The 23,728-nt window shown below is 34.6% G+C and overlaps 2 protein-coding genes across 2 annotated transcripts; both read right to left on the reverse strand.

The window, feature by feature from the left end:
- Nucleotides 1-6,087: 6,087 nt before the first annotated feature.
- Nucleotides 6,088-7,856, reverse strand: LOC146140440 (uncharacterized). The gene is made up of 5 exons (XM_083392100.1): nt 7,741-7,856; nt 7,205-7,548; nt 6,692-6,884; nt 6,429-6,571; nt 6,088-6,315 (listed from the first exon to the last, which is right to left on the reverse strand). Exons 2-5 carry the CDS (start codon nt 7,291-7,293, stop codon nt 6,177-6,179), a joined length of 564 nt encoding a protein of 187 aa, XP_083248226.1. The 5' UTR covers nt 7,294-7,548; nt 7,741-7,856; the 3' UTR covers nt 6,088-6,176.
- Nucleotides 7,857-12,718: 4,862 nt separating this feature from the next.
- On the reverse strand, nt 12,719-21,099 carry LOC146140441 (uncharacterized). The gene is made up of 8 exons (XM_083392035.1): nt 19,880-21,099; nt 18,985-19,168; nt 18,688-18,807; nt 18,407-18,491; nt 14,393-14,558; nt 14,046-14,238; nt 13,660-13,802; nt 12,719-13,423 (listed from the first exon to the last, which is right to left on the reverse strand). The coding sequence occupies exons 1-8, from the start codon at nt 20,977-20,979 to the stop codon at nt 13,288-13,290; spliced, it is 2,127 nt and encodes a 708-aa protein (XP_083248161.1). The 5' UTR covers nt 20,980-21,099; the 3' UTR covers nt 12,719-13,287.
- Nucleotides 21,100-23,728: the final 2,629 nt, after the last annotated feature.

The raw sequence follows: 23,728 nt of genomic DNA on the forward strand, positions 1-23,728 counted from the left end.
TATAAAGCTGAATAAACAGGTTTGTGATGTGGTTAGTAGTGCTTTTAAGACTCTTTAGGGTTAATTTATAGATTTATTAAAAAAAGAATTTAAAGCATAAAGCGTTTTACTCACACACAACTAAAAGCAACAGCCCTTCGTCGTCAGATATTTAAACTAAACAGGCTTGATCTCTGCCTGATTTGTCGCTCCACATTTTACAAAGACTCGAAGTCAATTATACGATGTGTAAGCTGTTATCCACGTATAGAAATTGTTTTTAACATATTTATCTAATCCATTTAACCGGCTTTCAAATAGAGTTGAGACGTTTCAACTGCCCGAGGCGATCACGTATATAAACTGATCTAACAGCAACCTTATGGAAAGCCTACACTAGTCACGGCAAGTACAAGCTTGCGGTCGCTTTCGAAATTGATGACATGACATTGTTGTTCAGTAACAAAAACAGATGTTTTTTGACAAAACTGTGACGTACATAGTAAAATGGTAAACAAAACAAAAATGTTTATATCCGTCTTAGATTAGATAACCACCCGTGGTTTTATTAGCGTGCTTGATTTAATTTATTGCACATTAACGACTTTTGATATAATTAATCTTAAAACAGTTGTTCCAATCTTTGCTTTCCAGTTTTGGAAAACCTACGCGACCCGCAATCTTGGTGTAGCCTACTAAAGATAAACATAATCCAATCATACGCAATCTGGCAAAGTATTTACAAATCTAGAAAGATTGTTTAAAAATTTGGTCAGAAAGTCCTGATTTACCCCAAATGCAGTATAATTAACTAAAGTTACGGTTTAAGGTTTTTGCATCAGAATGACTTTTTATCCCATAGTTCAGAAGAAGAATGCATTGTGCCTTTAAGACGTGGAACAATGAAAAAAGAAGTGAACCAGTCATGTGTATGATGTCACCAATACTTTTGGTTTCAATCAATGGCCGAAGCATATAGCTCCAGCCTTGTCTAACGTAAACTACTTCATCACCGAAGACCAGAAGGAAGTCGAATCGGAGCCGAACCGGAACTTGATGAACCGACTATGGGACAAATTTTTACGAACCGTAACCGAACCTGAATCGATTTTTGTAAGATTTTAAGGAGCCGAACAGGAACTGAACCGAATAGTTTGAAAGAACCTGAATCTTATCCGATCCCGAACTAGTCAAAAAAGCGGTTCATTTCAGCATGACGTCACATCTCCTTTTTTTCAGAGTCAAATTATATGCCATGTTCGAAATTTCATAAAAACAAATGAATAGTGATTAAATAAAATGCTGTTTTTTCATTTTTTAGATATTGTAATAATGAGTTGCTTGGTTTTTTAATACGTCACCTAACTTTAAATACGAGTTACAATTCATTAATTCTCTACATTTATTGAGACCCACATTGTAGGTAAAACGCTCTCCTATTGTGTCAGAACCGGAAACTTATAAACCGGTTTTGAAAATAAATTTGGTCGAACAGGAGCTGAACCTTTTAAAATGCTCGAAACCGAAACCGGAACTGAACCGGTTCCGAAAAATTCCTTGAACCTAAACCGAACCTGAACGGAAAAAGTTAAACAGTTCGCCTCCCTGCCAAAGACCCTTTTTTACGACACCTAATTAAACTCTATGTAACCCCAATTTTCTGTAACAACACTTTTTTCCCACTGGAAACCTGCAGAGAAAAATAAGTTAAGAACATACATGAAAAATACTGCCATAAAATAATTGTTTAATCTATGTTTACCTTAGTTTTAAAAAGATCACTTTAGTGATAACTTTAGTTTTAAACTTAACTTGTAAATCAACCATTATTGTTGTGTTCAAGTTACTTTACGAGTTTACGGCACAATTTTAAATGTTACGTCTTAAGTGCACACTGCACAATACATAAAATACGATATAGTTGGCACGTCTTAAGTTACAATATAACTTGGTAATTTACTATAAAGAATAATAATTATTGCTATTCGTGGTAGACTCCTGGAATATTAATATGCCTTGCTGCTTGATAGGCACATTGTGTATTGTCACCTCGCAACAGGTAAATGTTTCACCCAATATACTAAACCAGGGGTCATCAAACGTTTTTTATGGAGAATCGAAATACTGTTAGGCCTAACAATTGTGGGCCAGACAACTGTAAGGATTGACAATCGCAGGCCGGACATACTTTTCTTGACTAACTGTATTAACTTGATCATCGTTAAACGAAGGAAATATCAACAACTGTATGTAATAAGCACAGTATAGCTTTAACACATTGCAGTTCAGCTAAAAATAAATAAAAAATCATACAAATGACGTAAAACTTGCATTTTTGCGTATGACTTAAAAGTGGTCGCATTATGTTAGCTAAACTCACAAAAGCAAGAAACAATATATTGTATTTTAATGATACCATGCATGTCGTTTTGGAGGACACAATTTTATATAGGCCTACCTAAAATGAAGTAAATACAATGAATGCTTATATTCACTTTGAAAAGTAAACATTACGGCAACTCACAAATTAATTCAAAAACTACCTTTGCATTGACCGCATGAAATACTATACTACAAAGTGCAAAACATGCTTTGCACACCTTCCTTTTCCAGTTGTGCGCGACGTTGTGTATTTTCGTCGCATATCCGCAAGAGAGTTTAGTGCCGATTCCCCGTAATAACAGGCTTTAAGTTACGGGATTTTCTTAGATGGAATAAGCATAACGGTGGTCGCAAGAGTATCGACATTAATCGCTTAAATCCTGCGTCGTTTCTAAACCGAAGCGATGCGCGAAAAGTGAAGGAGGAAACGCCTGCGTAGATTAAAGCGTAAGCGAAGAAATATGCGATCCAGATCCAAGAAGAATTAGTAGATCCCCACCTTTTGTTTCAATGTTCAACGAATTGTTTCCACCGCCATCCAACCACAACTAAATCAGTTATTTTATCGTTTCAGATCGAGTAATGGTTGTGAATACAATTTTGATAAGTGTTGAAAACAGAAAAATAAGTTACGGGATTTTTAACAGGGTTCCACTCAGACTAAAACAATTAGATTTATTTTAGCATTCAAATATATTGGATTAGAATTAGAAATACTGAATTCTTACAAAACTACTTTTAAATTTTCACATTCAATTTAGTTAAATCGTGGATTTTCTTAGGGTTTGGATTTTGAAGTTTTAAGGGCGGAATTCGTATTTCTGCCTCTTTTTAACGTCAGAGTTTATATTAGGCCTAATGGTTCGAAAAGTACCTTGGTTTTTTGATAATTTTTTTATTAGGGGAAGCTCTTATTTTCTGCAGTTTCATGTACATGTCATTTCGCTTTACCTTGGACATCTAGGGAAACTACGAATTTCATACTACTGCGCGTATTTTTACATAGTTAAGCGGATTGGGGAAATATACTGCAACTTACATTGTTCCATATCAAAGTAGTCGATTCAACAATATAGTTACAGTAGAACTCACATATAACGCACACGTACATAACGGCTAACCGTATATAGGAATTAATAGTTCAGTTTCTTAGAGAAAAAAATGCGAAATACCTCTTATATAACGGATATCGCGTATAACGGACAAAGTAAGTCTATTTCCTAATTAAACTTACTTTGTTAACGGCCAAGAGCCACACATAACAAAATTGCGACGACTTGGGCAAGTTGTACTAAACTACATGTGCCTTGCGAGTAACAAAGGGAAGCACGCGGCTCGAAATTTCACTGTGTAGTTTCTCAAGAATGACAAAAGATATCGATCGATCGATCAGAATATTTTACTGATTACTCAAAGTAATCCTAACTTAGCCAGCAATTAGACTTTAATAAAATAATACTTTTAAAATATTATAAATTAAATTATAAATATACCGGTATTAGTCATATTCGGCCTTGAAAACTAGGCGTGCAGAAAGTGAATCACATAGGGTAAAACCTACGAGTCTACGATTCAAAAACAGCCATGACTCGACCGCCAGTTATTCTGGAGTATGGTATCAAAATTCATTCAAACATTCATAAACGTCATGTATTTCAATATGGAATGATATGCAAAGGCCCCATAACTCGAGTAAGAACTAAGATTATCTGTTATCATTTCTATTAAACTATTCATATTCAGATGTATCGATATTAAAATTCAGTCATACTGTGCCTTAAAACGGGTTTTAAACCTATAACCAGATGCAATGTATTTTAATGGTTGCTCACTATTGTTGTTGCATGACCACGACAATATCGCTTTATGAAAGCTTAAAATTGTTTAATGCAGCCGTTTATATACAAGGGTTTGTTTTTTGGCGGCATTGACAGGTAAAGCGTGTCCTGCAAAATTAAAGTTTCGTACTTATGTGCCCAAAACGAAGATCCAACCAAAAAATAGATAAAACAAACAACTATTTTACAAGACACTTTATAACTGTTTTCCGCAAATTTCGGTGGCTTGATCTCACAAGTTTTTGACAAAATTGACGTCATTATAGTGTTTTAGTTACTGGTGTCATCCATTCGATTTACTGTTTTGGTCTAATAGATTTTTGTTACACTCTTACACTCTTACACTCAGTGTACGGTACTTTAACATGCGTCTTAAACACAATATTTTTAGGTTTGTTTTTTTGAGAGTATCTGGCACGTTTTGTGTAATGAATCAATAAACAAAAAACTCTTGTTACAATCAGTTCGAGGTTGAGGTCTTTTTTACCCAGATTTTACTATAGCCTAACAATATTTAAAGAGGAATTTATTGATAATTCCTTTGTATTAAGACTAAGACATTATATTAAACCAAATATGTTTGACGGAATAAGACCAATTTTTCAAAATGGCTTAAATTACATCCAATATAGAGTATAGGTTCAATTTCTGCATGCCCGCGATTATTACAAGTATAACTCAACAACTACGGGACCTGTTAAGCAAGTAACAAAAGTGGGATGGGAGATACATGAAGACGCCTTCTTCTAAATTAAGAATGTATCTAGTTCACCCGAACTTGATGAATTATAATCCCAGTTTTGTTGTGTCTGCGGACGTTTTGACGTTATGGTCTGGGTGCCCTTCTCCATGCCCAAATAAAAACGAAACTTTATAACTTGGGTATATCAAAAAACAATAGATTTTAGTAGTCTGCGTTGAAACGAAAATACCCTTAAATTAGTTAATTTGTAAAGAAAAATTGTGACAGATATCTCCGAGAATTGAGCGTTTTCCAATGAGTTCAGAGTCCGGTAATTTTAAACTTACATTTTTCACAAGAAAAAATTTCTAATAACTCTGGAAACATTGCTTGTATTCTTTTGATTTCTCTTTGCATAAGTAGCGAAATAATCCTGTGGAAATGTTATTTGAACCGTAATGTCAATTACAAATCTTTGCAGAAGCTTCGTTAGAGGGCTAAACATTAACCGAGGGTATAGAATATAGATCATTATGTCGTTACCTGCAACTTTGATGCTGAGAGGTATTTTCGTTCATAGAACGGGTCAAACGCCAGGCTTGATCGCTACTGCGTTACAAGCTTTTTCAAAACACCCGATGCCTTTGGAAAGATCACACATTATACACAATGTGTATACTGTATGAATGTTGCAGAAGCTGTTCTAACGATTGAGATACGTTTCTATAGTGCTTTAACCTTTAAACAGTGTGAACTAGTATCGAGACCATGAAATGCTAGATAAAATGCTCATAGATAAAAGTTTGTCCTACCTGGATAAACATAAGTGTAATAGGCTTGCCTTAGTATTAGTGTGATTGAGCTGATTGAACTATTTTTTCAACTACATTGTTATACACATAGCGCTCTCTTGTGACACACTTTTTCGGCAGCAATGAGCTTTATACTTTGGGATAAATGTAGCAGAATATATATCACAAAACACAATAAATATATTGTAAGCGCATACCATATACTAACACTAAGTAACGATTCTTTTACAAAACGTTCTAGCTAGTTAAACATACTAGTCTTTTGGTCTAGGGTAGGATTATATAGCAATTAAGAAAACAATAAAACTTCATACATTATTATCTTTCATGGAAATTCCACATAATTTGATAATGAAGATAATAATCAGATATCGTTTGATATATAGTTGTGTTGGTTTACCAGGCAGTTATTTTATTTACCAGATTTATATTTTGATATACTGCATATTAGGCAACGGAAAAAATGCGGGATTTTCTGCTTGTTCATTCGGAATCTGTTTGTTTTTCACTTTCAGCTTTTGCTTCCATGACAAGTTCGTAAATACCTTCATCCAAGGATACATGAGATCCGGGATGGTAACGCGAAAGAGCGACGTTGTTCGACCATGTCGATGCCGGGGATCTTAAAATAACGATCTTAAAATAGACGCAAAATAAAAGTAGGACTAACAGTTAGAAATTAAAACAACGGTAATAAAGTAATTAAAATACACCGAGATGAAACAATGGAGCAACCTTAGAAAGACTAGTGCACGTGAACAAATTTCCATTTCAGTTGAAGAAAGAAGATCATTAACGTCACTCCATAACCAATCACATGACTCGTATCTTTCGTTCCACAACTCCATTAAGTCACACGTGTAATACATTTTTATATTCTGCGAATAAAATAACTGTGGCTTTAAATATTATGTACACTTCAAGGGAACTACACGACATCAGTGTGATGACTATATACATACGTATTGGTAATATAGAGAAAAAAAATGTTAAGTTACGTGTTTCAGTATAAGGTGTTGTTTGACTTGGTGTAGAAGTTCTTTTTGCGAGGGAGGCGACGCAACGTACACGTCGTTCACTTCAACGCCTTTCATCTTTGTGGCTATTCCGTCAGCAATATGGGATGGCTTTAAATGCTGGACGTTGTCGCACATTTCCATACGCACCTTTGGGGCATTCTCGTTGGTGCAACTGCAATTTGAAGAATGAAAAACATGCAACCCGAAAAAGTTAAGCAGCTTGGTATTTGATAAATTAATAAAATGCATTTTTTATAACAACTGTGACATCGGTGGTGTACTGTTAATTTTAATCGTAGCGTGACCACAACAATTTAAGGGTTGAATTATATATAATTTGTAAGCCGCTAGCTATACAAGTGCGATATGTAACATTTCACATGTTCGACAAGCACTGCCACAATTAGAACTATAATGGAACATATTTTCAGGGTTCGGAAAAATAATGTAATTGTAATATGTAAAAAATACGCAAAAGACAAATTGTCGTACCTTTTCATCCAATCCTCTTTATTAAACCTCCAATGCACACTCAAGTATTTATGATTGTTGAGAAACCTTTGCAGGAATTCGCTCGCCATAAATTTTATGTGATTAGGAAAACCAGTGTATCGAATGATTTCGGAGAACAGTTTGGTATCGCTCAATGACGGTAATTCTATCAATACACGATGCAATTATATAAAGTGACACAACGATAATAATACATAAAGGAACTAAATAATGTTGTATACTAACTAATCACATTCACCTTGAGCGTTTGGCTTATTTTCGTTTGGCATTATTTCCCTAATACGTAAACTGGTGAACTGAAAAGGGTGAACTGCACAATTTCCCTGTAGATTCGATAAAATCAAAGTATATGTTACTTTTGACATGTTAAAAAAGTTATTGGGACACAAGTATGTTAGTATAATTGATGGGTAATTCAAGTTAAATAAAACTTAGAGCTACACCAAATTGTAAAAAATATTGGCATTTCCGTTTTGGTGTACAGCACTGAATACAGATTTGTTTCGAATACTTACGTTACTGTCATAAGCCGACGTTACATCTTGCGAACGAAGTTGTATTGCATCAGAATTTGATCTTGGGAAAGTGATTGGATATTCAGCGACGTTTTCGTTGAGCTGTCGAGTTATCTGTGACAGTAAAGTTTTTTAACTATTTGATGCTCACGTTTTTTAATTATACGTAAATTAGTGTAATGGCAATTTCAGTGTATCAAATGATGAATGTGCAAAGTAAACTTCACCGCAATAGAATTAATCCAAATACAAAAACACGTTTGCTGTTTACCTTGCTTATCAGGGTGATGTTGGTTTCACGCTCGATCCTTTGATAAGCCCGCTTGGACATAATTCTGGTCCGAAATATAGAATCTGCTGTGTTAGAGCATTTTTTTCTATATTCGTCAATATTAATGGTAGGAAGCAATTGGCTTAATTGGTTTTGATCCACTCGATGCCAAGCATTAATTTCCCTGCAGAATTGTTTAATATAAGGAAGTTAAAGTGGTATTTTTTTACTTTTAATAAATTTGCTGGAAAATTGTGTAACAAATAAAAAAATTCGCTTTTTCTTAATAGCCTATTGAATTTATCAAGTTATGAAAATCCTAGTGATCTTTTTGTACAGTTTTCCGTTAACAAAACGCGGTGGCAAATCATAACAATAATTTTTATTAATTTGATTTATATTTGTACGATTTTTAGGTCCCTATTCATTGTAAAATATGGTCAAAAAACAATAATTTCATTCTATAAATAACAAATTTTAGTCTACAAACAAACTAAATATGCTGAAAATTGATTCTATAACTTACTCGCCGGTTTTGTGTTTAAAAAACCTTGGTATGGCAATTGTTCGGTTTAGTTTTATAGCAATAAAAATTGATTTTCTGAATCCGACAAGTTGGTTGTTGGGGCCGTTTATTAAAACCGGTAACAAAAACTTGCCTCTGTGCAAGCTTAGCAGCGGTTTAATGTTTGGTTTTATTGTTTTCTCCCATATTACTGGGCATCGATTTTCGCCAGCATGTTGGGTCATAGAAACTTTGATTGCAGCTTTTGGGCTTTTTCTTTTGAAATACACTGCTTTGTCTTCCTTCTTTTTAACGAAGAAGATCACCACAGAGGTAATTGCTAACATATAAAAAATAGGCAACACTCTTATTTTGGCAGTTTTAAGCCTCATTTTTGTCAGAATCCTTAACTCACATTGTAATATTTTAGGAGGCTAGAAGTAAATAAGAGTTTATCTATTTTATATGGGATTGTTGCACTTGGAACCTTATCAAATGATACAAAAAATGTTTTATATTGAAATAATGTTTTTATATTAGGAAAATATTGAAAACAACTATACTAAGTTTGCAATATACCTGCCGTTATCAAACTTTTCTAACACATGAATATTTACTAGCATACGTGAAGGTTCGCGTCTAGAGATACCTGGGCCAAAAAGTTAAACACGCCTCTATAGGAAAAGCTAGAAGCCACAGATACTATGTTATAAAAATGTATGGGGCTTATTTAGAAACGTTCTAACGCAACGCATGAGAATAATCAAATTGTTTTTCAATTTATAAAACTCACAGGCTATACACCTTTAGTTTGTGTAATACACAAGGACACTTGTGTAATAATTTTCAGTGACTTGTCATGGTGCGACACAAAATGGTTGTTTCGAAACTTATTTTTACTTTTAACTTTAGGGCTGAAATCGTGAGTAGAAACTTCGAAATTAGAATTTGACATTTTATTTTATTTTTTAAATTTAATTATAACTATAGAACTACCGATTTCTACATTTAATCATTTAAATTAATTTAGTTTATATCGCTATTGCCATACGAATATGAATGGTAAATATTGGTGTGCTATAATTTTTATACGTTTTGAGATAGCCGCTATGCTCTTCGGGCTATAAAAATCACCTTCAAATCACTCCGACCAAAGGTATTAATTCAAATTCTTTGTTTTGTCGTATAGAGACTAAAATTGCTGATGGACAAGATAGCACTTTTGGTAATATCCGAAAAGGTTTAAAGCTCGAAATAAAACACACAATCAAATACCAAATTAGATTATAATTATAATTAGCATTTGTTTTAATTCATTGAATTTCAAAAATAGAACTGTCTCGTTTTTCAACTATACATGGGAGCACTCTATTTCCTTATTGTAATAAACGTTCAGTTCGATCACAAAACACAGTTTGGCAATATAATTAGATAACATAAAAAACATGAAAAACTACAAAAGATTTTTTATTTTACTACATTTATGTTACCTTTTTTACTTCGTTGACCCAATAATGAATCATGTTTGTTGCGTGACTGTAATTGATGCAAGTTCTAAACATTTATTGTGCCTATAATTCGATCGCATATGTTTTCCAAATTTGTCATGCGTAGCGTTTCTAAATTTGTCATGCGTAGCTTTTTTATCGATTTACCCGTATAGCTATCATAATATCCTGAAACATGTTGACTAATGGACTACTTTGTCAATTTCTAAATACTTGAATAAAGACAAACCTTTGTCCATCAATGTTCAAACCCAACCTTTGGGTCATAGACCTACATAATTAACTATTGTACATTTATTTTAGATTTCAACCTTCCGCTAGAATCCACACATTACAACCTTTGCCTATAAAGTAGACAAACAGCTGTGGTTCAGAAGGCTGTAGAATTGCCGCCAATTCCATGCGTTTAACGCCGTTGGCTATCAATGACGCTTACCTTAACTCACAAAATAAGCGCAAAGGAATACAATATGCTAAAACAAATAAGTTTCTCGAAAAATATAGCGAAAAAAATGGTGCGTGGTGTAGTGACGCAAATAGTCTATGGTCACCACATTTTTTAATATTTGGTCGGATAACCGTAACGATTGACTATCCCGAGCTGGATATAAAAAACTGTCGAACTTGATTAATTAGATTTATATCGTTAAACGAGAGAAATATAAATAAATACTTAATAAAAACTCTAATTGAACTGTCGTTCAAATTTTATCCAAATTTAGTTTGAAGTTTGGTGACACTGGTTTATCGCGTTTGGTTTCTATCGCATATGTTTCGTTTTGCCTTAGATCAGTGGTTCTTAACCTGTTTTTTTATCCCTTTTGACAATTGTTCTGTGGCTTGCGCCCCCCTCAGATATTAGGCTACATAAGCATCCTGACAATTCAGTAGTTTTCGACTAAATATCATTGAAACAACTTGAAAACAGTACTCTTTAGTTTATTTCTTTGAATTGGCTAACTTTTCTTTAAGAGACATGACGCATTGGAGACGCACTAAAATTTGCTGTTGCTGAATATACTTTTATCCAGCTAATTTTGACAAATATGATGTAAGGCCATTGCCATATAGTTGTAAGGCTGTCTAGACACCACGTAAAACATCGCCCGAAGCTCAAAAGTTAAACATTGCATTAATCGTGTTTGAAAAGGTTTGACGACAGACAATGCAATAGCCAAATTGCAAAAACCATATAGACTCACGCAAAAAAGAGTCCACTCGGCGCTAACCTCTTATCATATATAAAATACTAGATCAAATAACCAGCGTTCACCAGTTTAAATAGATTTTCTAACTGAAAAGGACTAATGTAGTGTATGGATGTAAATTACACCTGCTATACGCACGATACTTAAAACCAGTAAACCTGTATTTTGCGTGGTTAAACAAAGTAAAACAACCAATTATGCTGTGGGCACTTCATTACTGTTGCATATAATGTTATTCTCGGTTAGGTTTAATAATGAGCCATTAACGCAAACGGCCTTTAACATATATCGCCCTTAAATTTGCAGTGCATAGCGATATACTTTCGGTAAAGGAAATTTAACATGATTCCAGACAAAGTTTTCTACAGCGGCGCATTATAACCCCTTTGTTAAGCTCCGCAAAAGCGATGACTAATTGGATTTTTATGGTCACGAAAAAGCTGCGCCTAACGTCAGAAAAATCCGTAACCAGTTTAAAATAAAAAAGTTGTTTGCTGTTGTAACGCGATTAAACACACACGACAAGAACCATTTAGACCTAAGGGTCTTAATCTTTAGCGTTGCACTAGTAGCCTACACGCTCGGTTAATATAAATTACATTACATGTTATGAGTTTTTTTCGTTTACGTATAGCCTATTATAAAACAGCAAAGGCGCTAATCGTCTCTCGACTGTTTGCCGCTAATTGTGTCTGAAATGGGTTAACTATCCCCTTATAAAGATATCAGCTGTGTGGAAGCGTCATCTAATAGAGTTGCGTGATACAAAAGTTTGAAGCCAAATGATACAGCTGATGATGAAAAAAGATTGTGATAATTTACATTTATCGATCGGGAATAACTTTCAGGCGTAAAACTTTAGGTTGCAGAAGAATTGTTTAAACTTGCATGATAGTGTCATATCCAAGCAAATACGTAATCCCGCTGCTATACATTGCGGCAAGCGTAAAAAAATCCCCCTTGATAATAAAAATTGCTTACTGTTAAACTGCAATTAACGCAATATTTTGCAAACTCTGCCTAAAGATAGTTGCTTATTGCGCAATTTACGTCTCTCTCTTGAAACGAACATCGTCCGGTGGACAAACGAAGCCAAATATATTTAGCGATGCTATTGCAATTAAAATATCTAGTCACCAAGATTTTTATTTAACAACATGAAACACTTACGCAAAATAATTATAAAAAATTCCTCGAACGGCCTTTTTAACCGATCCCGATTTTTTTTTCGTTCTCGTGGAATGGCTCATATTTTTTTACTAAAACCACTGGGACACTAAACGGCGACAAATGTATGCTTTTCTAATTCCTATACTGGTTTTAATTAACTTAGCTCTTTTATGTACAGGTGTCTAAATAGCTCTGTATTAATAGAACACCGGATATTTTAATCTACCCAATTAGTTGGCTGACTAAGACTTTTTGCAAGCAACACTAGTTTGGGACAAGTTTCAAATTGACGTTTCATTGTAATAACTGTGCCAACAAGAACGATAAAAACTCCTGCAAATGCAACGCGCACCATAGAAGAACGGAAACTTATGTGTTTTATTACGAGCGCACAATATTGTACCACACAAAATACGGGGTTTTGAGCCACTATTTCGGAAGAATAACATCATCAAATACTAAAAGTGTTGTTCGTTTAACTCTTTTGAGATTTAATTTTAGTATGATATAATTAATAATAAAATTGAAACAAATAGGTAATTAAAAACATCTAAAAACTCTAAAATATATAATAAACATTATTCAATACAATTTGTCTTTATACAGTGCCACGTGATTTATTTACAAAACATTATGTTATACAGTGCTAATCTGCGCGTAATTTTAAAAGGTATTCCAAAGAATAAATTGTTTCAAATTTATTGTTTAGAAAAACAAAACTTGATTAAAAAACTACCCTTGCATGTTGGTATACCTTTGTTCAATTTATCGTGAAATCCACGCAAGACGTAAATTTCAAGTCTTCGACGGTTTTCAAAATAGTAAGGTTTTCAAAACAAACAATGGTGTACGAATACGATGACATATCGCTTGTGAACAACACTTTCAATGAGCTCCGCTATTAGCATTTTTCTCTTTTGCTTTCATGACGATTTCATAAACTCCACCGTCCAACTTAACAAGTGTGTTGTTTTCGGAGCGGGCAAGGTGTACGTTGTTCGACCATGTGGATGCGGCTGACCTGAATAGCACGTCATTTAATAAACAAAAATGAGTAATTTAATAAGTACAAGATACGTTTCCGCATTTTGAAGTGAAAGCAAACTATTTAGTTTTCGGTCGATAAGTCTAACTATAGAAGCTTTTATATTTTTCTCACAGTTTTCTGTATTGGTATTTTACCGGAGTTAGCTTTTTACCTTTTTTGTATTGCTATTTTATTAACATATAAATTTTGTTTAGCGTAATTTTGCTAACCTCAGAAAAACTAGAGCTCGTGAACAAATTTCCATTTCTGTTGAAGAAAGAAGATCATTGACGTCACTCCATAACCAATCACATGACTCGTATTTCTTTTTCCATACCTCCATTACGTCACTTGTGTAATACATTTTAAAATTCTGCAAAAAGATAATAACCCAATTGGAAATTAATTCTATTTCGCTCAGTGATTTGTTGCAATACAGTTACAAGTATAGTCGTATTACCATTTAAATATAAATTAAATTGAAATGTTTAATGTGAAACACAAGTATAATACATTTTTCTACTCCGGCGCTTGCATTAGTGTTACAATTTATTTGTTGTGCACGTAACAAACTTCAATTTATTTTATATATTACTAAAGATAAAAAAACACTAACATATTTGTCTTTAAGGTGTTTTTTGACTTTTTTTAAAACATTTTGTTGAGATGGTGGAGACGCAACATAAACGTCAGTGACGCCTACAACTGTCATTTTGCTGGCGAGTCCTTCAGCAATCTGAGATGCATCTATCTTCAAAATGTTGGCACACATTTCCATTCTTGCTTGCGGCGCCCTGTTTTGTGTGCAGCTAAATAACGAAAATCATTAATTTGTTAGCACCAGAATATCCCAGCTTTGTAAAATACTTGCTATGAAATAATCTCGCTGTGATTGCTATCTACTGTTTAAAATTCTGTACAAAAGCTTAAATTTTTGTGTATTGACACCGAAAGGTATTGTACCTTAACATCCAGTCCTCTTTGTTATATCTCCAATGAACACCTAAATATTTCCTGTTCCCCAGTACTCTTTTTAAAAATTCGCTCGCCATATACTTGATGTGATTGGGAAAAGGAGTGAACCGAATAATTTCCGAATAAAGATCAACATCGCTAATTCTAAAAAAGTCTATCAAAAGAAAAAAATGTTTATTGGTAATGTCTTAAACCAGTTTGGTCTTTTTAAGTTACTAAAATAAGATGGGTATTCAGCAATCCACTCATAGGGGTCATGGAAAATATGAAACAAACATATGTCGTTTCAAACTAGGGCTGCGTAGTTGGAGTCGGACTCGGGACTCGAGTAAGACCGCGTAAAACTACCTGAGTCCCGAGTCCGACGTGCGCATGCGCAGTATCTAATTTTAAAACTGTTAAGGCGGCAAAATGTAAGTTGTAAAAGTGTAATCTAGTAAATGTGAAATATTTTTAAATCGTTTAATGCGGGTGGATCAATTATGACACCAATATGAGTGGATTGCAGAAAATCCACTTTAACTGAGTTGAGTAAATGGGTTTAATACAGGCTGTAGAGTCAGAGCTGGACTCGGGACTCGACAAAATCTTACATTTGGCTAGAGTCGGACTCGGGTTGTTTTTAACCGACTCCGCAGTCCTGTTTCAAACACCATATGCTATTCCACCTTAACAATTTACAGTTATCGGCTTTATCAATTTCCAAATTTGGTACTACGTACACGTCGGGTAAAAAGAGTAAACCCAACTTCATAAGTTATATTCTGTAAAGATATCGTAACCTGCTGAAAAAAAAGAACTATTACGAACAGAATTGTGCCCGCTATTTTGGAATATACTTTGACGATTTTCAGTCAATACCTAGAAGTCTTAACTATCAGTTTCGCTTTTAGCTGGGTTTCTCAGTCGCACAAAAACACACGTGCTTACTTTTTGTAGAATGCCCTGCTTTAACGCAGTAAACACCACTCTAACTTTAGGGAATTGTGACGTAATACAAACAGTTAGTCGTAAACAACAAGTTTAACGTCCACAAAAATAATGTTAAATACAACAGCTAAGACACTAGTTTGTGACACGAACACTGCCGGATCATTTGGCGTGCCCTGAAAAATCATCTCGCGTGCCAGGGGTTACCGACCCCTGGTTTAATTAATGTACGTAATTGATACCATTGATATTTAAAAATCTCACGTAAACTTTAGTTTATAGCAGTGGTTCTTAAACTGGGGGGCGCGCGAGGTTTACAAGGGGGGCGCGAAAATTGACAAAATCTGTATTAGTTATGACTAATCTTTATGGTGATCATTGAAATGGACAACATCGAGTTATCACACATTAGTTTTTTCTGTCCTGAAGAATATTCCTGTTGATTTTAAGGTTAGAATTTTCGTTTTGTGAGGAGATGATTCCACAAAAACTTTAGGCTAACGCAATAATCACGTGATTAAGTTACCCGCTCTGATCGGCCATTCGAGGAAAACATGGTGTGTGCCGCACGCACGCACGCATGCGATTAAAAACGATATTTGTTAATACCAAAATTTGTTTAATTTTTCGTAATGTTTAATACAGCGTTTCTCAACCGGTGCGCCGTGGAAGGTGGCCAGGTGCGCCGCGAGAAAATGGGGGGAAAATGTTACAAAAATTCTGTATTATTTGTAGAATTTGCGAATAATTTTAGAATAAACTCTAGTCACTATTTTCTGTGAATAAACACTGAGCAATATGACTGGATTCGTAGCCCTTATCGAAGTCCCAATGGTTGATGTTGGCTCTTCGCTAACAAAGAAACAGGAACTATTGCAACATATCTAGCGGGGCTTCCGCCATTAGACCGCAATTAAAACAACAGCAACTTCGGCATAAAAAACAGTTCGGAGTAAGACCAAAATAGGACTAATACCTAATACTCGTAATAGCGTTAAAATCGAAATAAGGCCTTTGCTACCTTTTACTTAACCCCAAACCGGCACCCAAACGTCGACACCAAAACGGACGATGCCAAGAATATGTCCTTTAATCGTCCCATACCCTGTTTTTTTACAGTTTTGGGCGTTATTTTGTCTATTTAGGTTTTTTCCGTTACATTTTGGATTTATTCCGAGTTAGACGTTGTTGCTTTTGGGGCTTATTCTGTGTTTCCATCGAACTTTAACTAACATACCGTGTGATTTCATAATTTACAACATGAAAGGCCTATTTCATTTATTTTCTTTCTCTTTAGGCATGTCTTATTGAGCACATCGTATTTTATAGCAGGGCTGTGGAGTCGGGAGTCATATTTGGGACTCGACGTACCGTAATCGATTTGTTTTGCTGAAATCGAACTGATGGAGTCCCGAGTTCGACGTGCACAGTACCATAATGCCGCCAAAATGCAAGTTAAAAAGGCGAAATAGCATATGGTGGATATTTTCCAGCAATGTATTGTGGTTGGATGAAATATATGACACCCCTATGAGGGGATTGTTGAAAATCCACCTTAATTTAGTTACGTAAATGGGAAAAATAAATGCTGTAGGGTTGCAGACGGACTTGGAATTTGACGAAATCACACATTTGGCCGGAATCTGACTCTGGAGTTGGAGTCGGGTTATTTTTATCCGACTCCGCAAGCTGCTTTATAGATAATAGAATTGGGAGCCTGATGTAATAAAAACTGCCAGCAAAAAACAAAGTATCCAAACAAAGTTAGCAGTCGACTCGCTCGTCAGGTGCGCCGCCAAGTTTTGAAAGGTTTACAAGTGCGCCCTGGGGTGAAAAAGGTTGAGAAACACTGGTTTAATAAAAGAGAAAGTGCTAATACTGTTAATTGTTTGAAAATACTGTTCATTGTTACGTCAAACACTACCAGGTTGAAGGCTTTTTAATCATTTTGTTTTCGCTTTTGAAGAGTTTTTGCGTGTTGAGTTCTGTTTTATAAGGCTCAGTTAAAAACTTTTACCCAGCATTAGGGTTGTTAAGAATGAACTTTTTTTTGAAAAATTATGTTTTCGGCTTGATTTCCCATATGTGTTACATAAAAATCAGTTTCATAAGTTTACAAAACAATTGGACAAGATTTAGGGGCTCCGCAGACACTCGAAAATTACAGCACTGAAATTGCTAAAATCTGGGACTTCCCTTAATACGATACTGTACGTTTTTCTTTACAAACACAGAAGCCTTGTAATTTTTATATTAAACAATGTCAAGAAAGCATTACTAATCTATTTTCCAGTTTTATATAATTTAAAATGTATTCTTAAAGCCCCCAAATCCATACTCCACCCCATTTTTAGAGATTTTTGACGTCATTTTTGAGTGTTTTTAAGGTCCCTGATCTGGAATTGGCCACTGAAACCGCGGTAAATTTGTCAGAAATTCCGCGTTTCAAAATATGGCAACCCTAGGTTAGGCTGGGTTAAAAACAGTTACATCCTTTGTATTAATGAACTTGCCTAGAAATAAGTTGCTGTTACGCTTAATGTTTTTTGATTTTGAAACAAGGTGGGGCGCGAGTTTGGTTAAAATTGTAAAAAGGGGGCGTGTCTCAAAAAGTATAAGAACCACTGGTCTATAGTCTATTATAGTACTGTATGCCCCTTAACAACCAAAGACACAAGTTTTTTCAATAATCAAATTTTGATAGCTAATTTTGTAGCTAATTTGTTTTTAATCATTCTTAGGGTCCTTATCAATGCGAGCATAAATTAACACTTCCGAATTATACGCGCCATTGCAATATTTAAGTCAGAGCAAAAAAGCACCTTATTATAACAAGTTTTTAGGTGCATGAATAAAAACAATGGGAAGCTTTTCATTGACTTCACTAGGAGATAAAACTATTGCGTCACAACTTCAAACGTCATGCTTTCTTGTAATGAATATTTAATTGCAGTAAAACATTGTTTGTTATTAGAAAAGTATAATCATACTAATGACCGTCTTGCTCATGCCACTGGATAAATAAAAAGAAGGTCATTAATTACACTTTGCAAAAACAAAAAAACTGTATACCTATTGACGAAGGAGTCCTCCCTATAGGTTTTTTGGCACGTATCCGTAGGTTTGTGAAGTGAAAAGGATGGACCGCACATCTTTTCTGAAATAAACGAATATATTTAAATTGCCCTTATAATGTGATAAATTATTAGTTACTTGATAATAAATTTCAAAGCCAAAAAGGTCGAGTAGATCGACAGCATCTTGATTAAGACGTTTCGATACGATGTTAGTTACTTGGTAGAAACTTATATTTAGGTTAATATATCAATAAAATATCTTTGCAGATTAATTACGTTTGTGCTGTACATTTCCAGTATGGCTGCTGAATCAAATATAAGCATTCCATTCCCTTGTTTGTGTTGTGTTTTGTCTATCGGATATTCAATGATATTATCGAACAGATCTCCTGTCGACTGTAATGATGAACATTTTTAATGAACAGAAGAAATTCGAAAACGTTTTTAACGAGGTTTAAAAAAAACGTTAGGACAAGGGTATTATACATAAAACAATTTTCCGAACTGCCTGAGGTTGATGTACTTATTCAACAAAACAAATTCTTAAATGTAGACTGTTTGAATTGGTCTTACTTCATCCACTAAAGTTATTTTTATTTCCTGTTCAACTCTCTTATATGCACGATAAGACATTATTCTTGTTAGCAAGATAGCATCTGCTGTGTTTGCGCATTTCTTTCTGTATTCCTCCATGCTGATTATAGGGAGTAAGTGAGCCAGTTGATTGAGGTCAACCCGATGCCAAGCACTTATGTCGCTGAAACAACAAATTAAGATACTTTTGTTTAATATTATAATCAGTGGGTTAACCAGCAAAGGTTACTGCTATTTTGTTTATTGTTACTTCTCCATTGGTTTAAATTTAACTTTTTATTTGTTTTTGTCCCAGAATGGTACAGTACGTTTAAATCTATCCCTATTTACCATCTCAGGGTTTAATTTGGATACCGGCAAATGTTATAACTTTACGAGGTTACATGTTTTATATATTAAATGATAGACAGCTGACAGGAAACAAACATATATAAACTGTTGCCACCAGGAATAGTAATACGCTATTAATCCAAACATAGCTCTTCTGGTAATTGTAATTCTATACAAACTTTTCGGCAACCTATGCAAATCGCCTTCGTCAGGGTAAGCAAACATGTATTATCACATTTTAGATGTTTAAAATATTTGTAATAAGTAAACCATAGGTGCAATCAACCTATAAAAAATTGCTCTGCAGCAGTTACACTGTAGTATAAAAGAGTGTTCAGTTTACCGAATCTGAATTTTAAATGGGTTGATCTGAATTCTGTCAAATGATTTTTTCCTTGTTAATTAAAATCACGACATATACACTTTAATTAGTTCGCGTGATAAATAAATATTAAAATAACATATAAGATTTCGGAGTCCTCCTGTAGGACGTGACAAAAATGTTAAAACAAGCACCGCTTTGCAGCATATGTTCCAAACTTACCTTCCGATTCTATGTTTGAAGAATCTTGGGACAACTATCGTTCGGTTAAGTTCAATTGCAATATAAATCGCTTTCCTAAACCCCACGAGTTGATTATTTGGGCCGTTTATTAGAGTAGGAAGGAGGAACTTTTCACGGTCTATATTTAACAAAGGCGTGAGATTTTGATTTAGTTCAGTATTCCACTTTACTGGGCATTTATTGGATTTTCCAGATTTAGCCTTTTCGTTAGTTACATAATTATTTGTTGTTGTCGGTTGTGTTAATTCTTTTTTGTCACTGTACTCTGATTGTTTCTTGGTTGGTTTCTGAACAGGTAACTTAGTTGTTGTTGTCGGTTGTATGAATTCTTTTTTGCCACTGTGCTCTGATTGTTTCTTGGTTGGTTTCTGAACAGGTAACTTATTTGCTGTTGTCGGTTGTATGAATTCTTTTTTGCCACTGTGCTCTGATTGTTTCTTGGTTGGTTTCTGAACAGGTAACTTAGTTGTTGTTGTCGGTTGTATGAATTCTTTTTTGCCACTGTGCTCTGATTGTTTCTTGGTTGGTTTCTGAACAGGTAACTTAGTTGTTGTTGTCGGTTGTATGAATTTTTTTTTGCCACTGTGCTCTGATTGTTTCTTGGTTGGTTTCTGAACAGGTAACTTATTTGCTGTTGTCGGTTGTAAGAATTCTTTTTTGCCACTGTACTCTGATTTTTTCTTGGTTGGTTTCTGAACAAGTAACTTCGTTTCTTTATCAAACAGTTTTTGCTTCGGTTTATTTTTAGTATTAGACGCGTTGTTTGTTGTCTTAACTTTCTTCGTTTCGAAGTGTTTCGCTGAATCTTTTTTGCTATTAATCCGTTCTGGTTTCATAGCCGAATCATCTTTTTGCGTCACTTGTTTTGTTATACTACCTTCGAGTTTTGGAGTCAAGTAATTCCATTGCTTAAAAGACGGTTTCAATGTATTTCCTTTCGAGTGTTTTGGCACATAGATATTCCACTGTCGTTCACCTTGTGTGCTGTGAGAAAGTTTCGTGTAATATAAAAATGTAAAGATTGTGACCAAACAGAATACTGGAAGAATTTTTCCCCAGAAAGTCTTCGCAAATGTCATTCTAGTTGTTCCTGGATCTGCCACATTTTAGGGCGATTTATGAATCCCCAGTCGTCTTATTCTTCTTTCAATACACTAACATCAGTTTAATAGAACTTTTAATGTTATCTAAATTCCACCTGAGCTACCAAACAAAATAAACGAAGGTAAAAAAACGTAAATTCAACTCCTTGGTAGCCAATAAAATGTTAAAACTTTGGCCTAAAACTTACTAGCAGTTAGCTGTTCAATCTGCCACATAGTTGAAATGTAAACTCTTTCTACACTTGCCTGAGGCAATTTCTAAGGAGCAAAGTAAAGTCGGGCAAATAAAACTGCCATGACAAACGCTTTCAGGATTTTGTAGTAAATTATGAAACAACAGCGTTGACTACTGTTAAGATGGACAATGCCTTGTGTGAGTATTGGCAATCAAATTTAATACAAAAACACTTCTTTTTAGTTTAGTAAACTTCTATCCGTATGCGGATTTGTTTTAAGCGTAAAATACACTTTATTTGTTTATTTAATGATTATACCAGTGATTTGAACTATATTAGATGCCTATAGGAATATTACAAGCTCATATCGTGATTATGCTGCTCCGATATTACTGATCTACTTTTCAACCAGCGGTGGATAACAGGTTTGTCATTGGGGACCATAACCTATGAATTGTTGTAACTGTGTTGGACTGTTCTTATTAATCATGCGATCAGCAAAATGTTTTTCCCTGCATTGCAAATTGCTTCAGGCGGTAGGCGACATTTATCATGGTGTGACAAAAAATGTAAGGTGTTTAAATACCAGCGATATAAAAAATAACCATGCTCGGAAGCCAAGTGTTTTGTAATACATTCTGTACAACGGGCAGTCTGACATTGTAAATAAATACAAAGCTTTTAGAAACGCAAACGAAATATATATAATATATCACGCGGTATTCATAAGTAACGAAAACGAATATCTCGTTTTTTTCAAAAAACGCAATATATTTTTTACTTTTTTTACTTTTTGTATGCCACAACGTGTCGTCATAAAACACCTCAAGACACGTGGACCTACTAAATGTCTAGTTTACTGAAAATAGCGAATCACTACTTAAACTGAGACAAATACCCTCTAAAGCTGACTATATCTTAAACTTTCTGTTACTTTCGTTGCATTTCGCACTACGTTGATTTAACTGCATATAGACGAGACCTTAAAAAAATTTCAAAAAAAAACGTTCAAAAAAGTACATTTACAAAACTATCATTTTAGCATGATACGCACGGACGTTCAAATTATTAGTTTTTGAGGCTAAAAACTTGAAAAGACAAACCGAAGTTCGCTTGAAGAAAATAAACGTCAACGATATTTGCAATTAATGTAGAAAAATCTAATTTGGGGTTGTGGCTTCTTGAAAAACAAATAAACTTTCACTATCATACCCTTTCGGCAACATAATTTTTTCTTGGTTTGTTCCGGCAGTATTGTTTTACCGCAAAGGCCGTTCCAGAATATCCCGGCTTACTTTCACCACCTATAACGAATAAAGTTTTTTAAACATGTTTGATTTTTTATTATTTTTAAAATGTACTGCGTGGCAATTTCAATGCCACCAGGGAAAGCAAACTTGTTGTATTTTATTTTTATTTTAACCCGTCTGATGTTTACGAGCGGCCCACCACTAATTACCTCTTTCAGAAGCCTTTATTTGAAACAATTGTTTCGACTGTCACCAAAACGTGTAGGACGCGCACTCGTGCAGAATTTGATGTACACCTAATCTCAATTTTTTTTGATACCATACTTTTGTCTAATGTCGCGTTTACAGGCATCGATTGGTTGTGCCCATCAATGTTAGGCAAAATGTGTATTTTTTGCAGACCGTGTTAAGAAAATATATGAGCTCAAAGTTGTCGTACCCAGTGTTTTTTTAAGGTGTTTTTTTTTCAAATTTCTCCAGCGGTTTCCCTAAAATTTGGACTTGCAACTACAGTAGAAAAGTAATGGTTGTTTCTCGCTATGTCTTGTCGATAATACGAATACAGCCTACGATCAATAGTTCACGTCCGGAAAAAAGAATAAGTGGAGTGGAGGTACAGCTAACAGCTGAATCAGAGAGTTATTCACAAAAGAAGTGCACCTTCGATACTCGTCAATGTTTATTTCTGATTTATGGCGCATAATGATCAGTTTTTACGTGTGGAAACATAACAAGCAGAAGCCAACAAGCACACTTTGTTTGATTATGCAGCAAACGTGTTTGGCGGCCGTGTTGGGCAGGCTGTTTTGTCGCTGTCACAATCATTTAAGCTGTGCCTTGTCGAATAATTCATTTTATGTTGCGTTGATTGTATGTAGTTTAAATGCTTAGGTTTGTACCGCATCTTTAGAGATTAATGTTTGTCCTAAAGTAACCTTTGAAATCAGAAATAACGTAATAATTGCTTTTCTTGCGAAACCTAGATTCGAGTTAGTTCTATTCCTTCTAGACTCTTCTCTGACTTAAACTGAATATTATGAAGCTTATGATGTCATAAACGTATTTACTCAACCTGAAGTTTAGTTTTAACAATTGTTTGTGACGTAACTTAACCGAAGCTTCTCGTAGGTGGGAGAATATTTTTGGCATTGTATAAGGCGGCATATTTTGAGTGTAAAAGAGAGGAAGGACAGAAATTAAGAAATACGTTGAAGTGCTGACAGTTGCTATCAAGTTTTAATGCGTTATTTGCAAGTGCTATTGTAGATTACATCGCCCTTTTTGCCAGTTCTCTGAAGA

The sequence above is a fragment of the Ascidiella aspersa genome, chromosome 6 (assembly GCF_963924565.1).
Source record: "Ascidiella aspersa chromosome 6, kaAscAspe10.2, whole genome shotgun sequence".
Lineage (NCBI taxonomy): Eukaryota > Metazoa > Chordata > Ascidiacea > Phlebobranchia > Ascidiidae > Ascidiella > Ascidiella aspersa.

What these genes read in the sequence shown, in the direction of transcription:
- LOC146140440 (XM_083392100.1), bottom strand. Translation starts at nt 7,293, where the DNA reads ATGGCGAGCGAATTCCTGCAAAGGTTTCTCAACAATCATAAATACTTG. An exon ending in AAAGAGGATTGGATGAAAAG is followed by an intron (nt 6,885 to 7,204) that starts GTACGACAATTT and finishes TTCAAATTGCAG; the next exon opens with TTGCACCAACGAGAATGCCC. An exon ending in CGTGCACTAGTCTTTCTAAG is followed by an intron (nt 6,316 to 6,428) that starts GTTGCTCCATTG and finishes CGTTATTTTAAG; the next exon opens with ATCCCCGGCATCGACATGGT.
- LOC146140441 (XM_083392035.1), bottom strand. Translation starts at nt 20,979, where the DNA reads ATGACATTTGCGAAGACTTTCTGGGGAAAAATTCTTCCAGTATTCTGT. An exon ending in TGGAAATGTACAGCACAAAC is followed by an intron (nt 18,492 to 18,687) that starts GTAATTAATCTG and finishes CGTTTATTTCAG; the next exon opens with AAAAGATGTGCGGTCCATCC. An exon ending in CGAGCTCTAGTTTTTCTGAG is followed by an intron (nt 13,424 to 13,659) that starts GTTAGCAAAATT and finishes CGTGCTATTCAG; the next exon opens with GTCAGCCGCATCCACATGGT.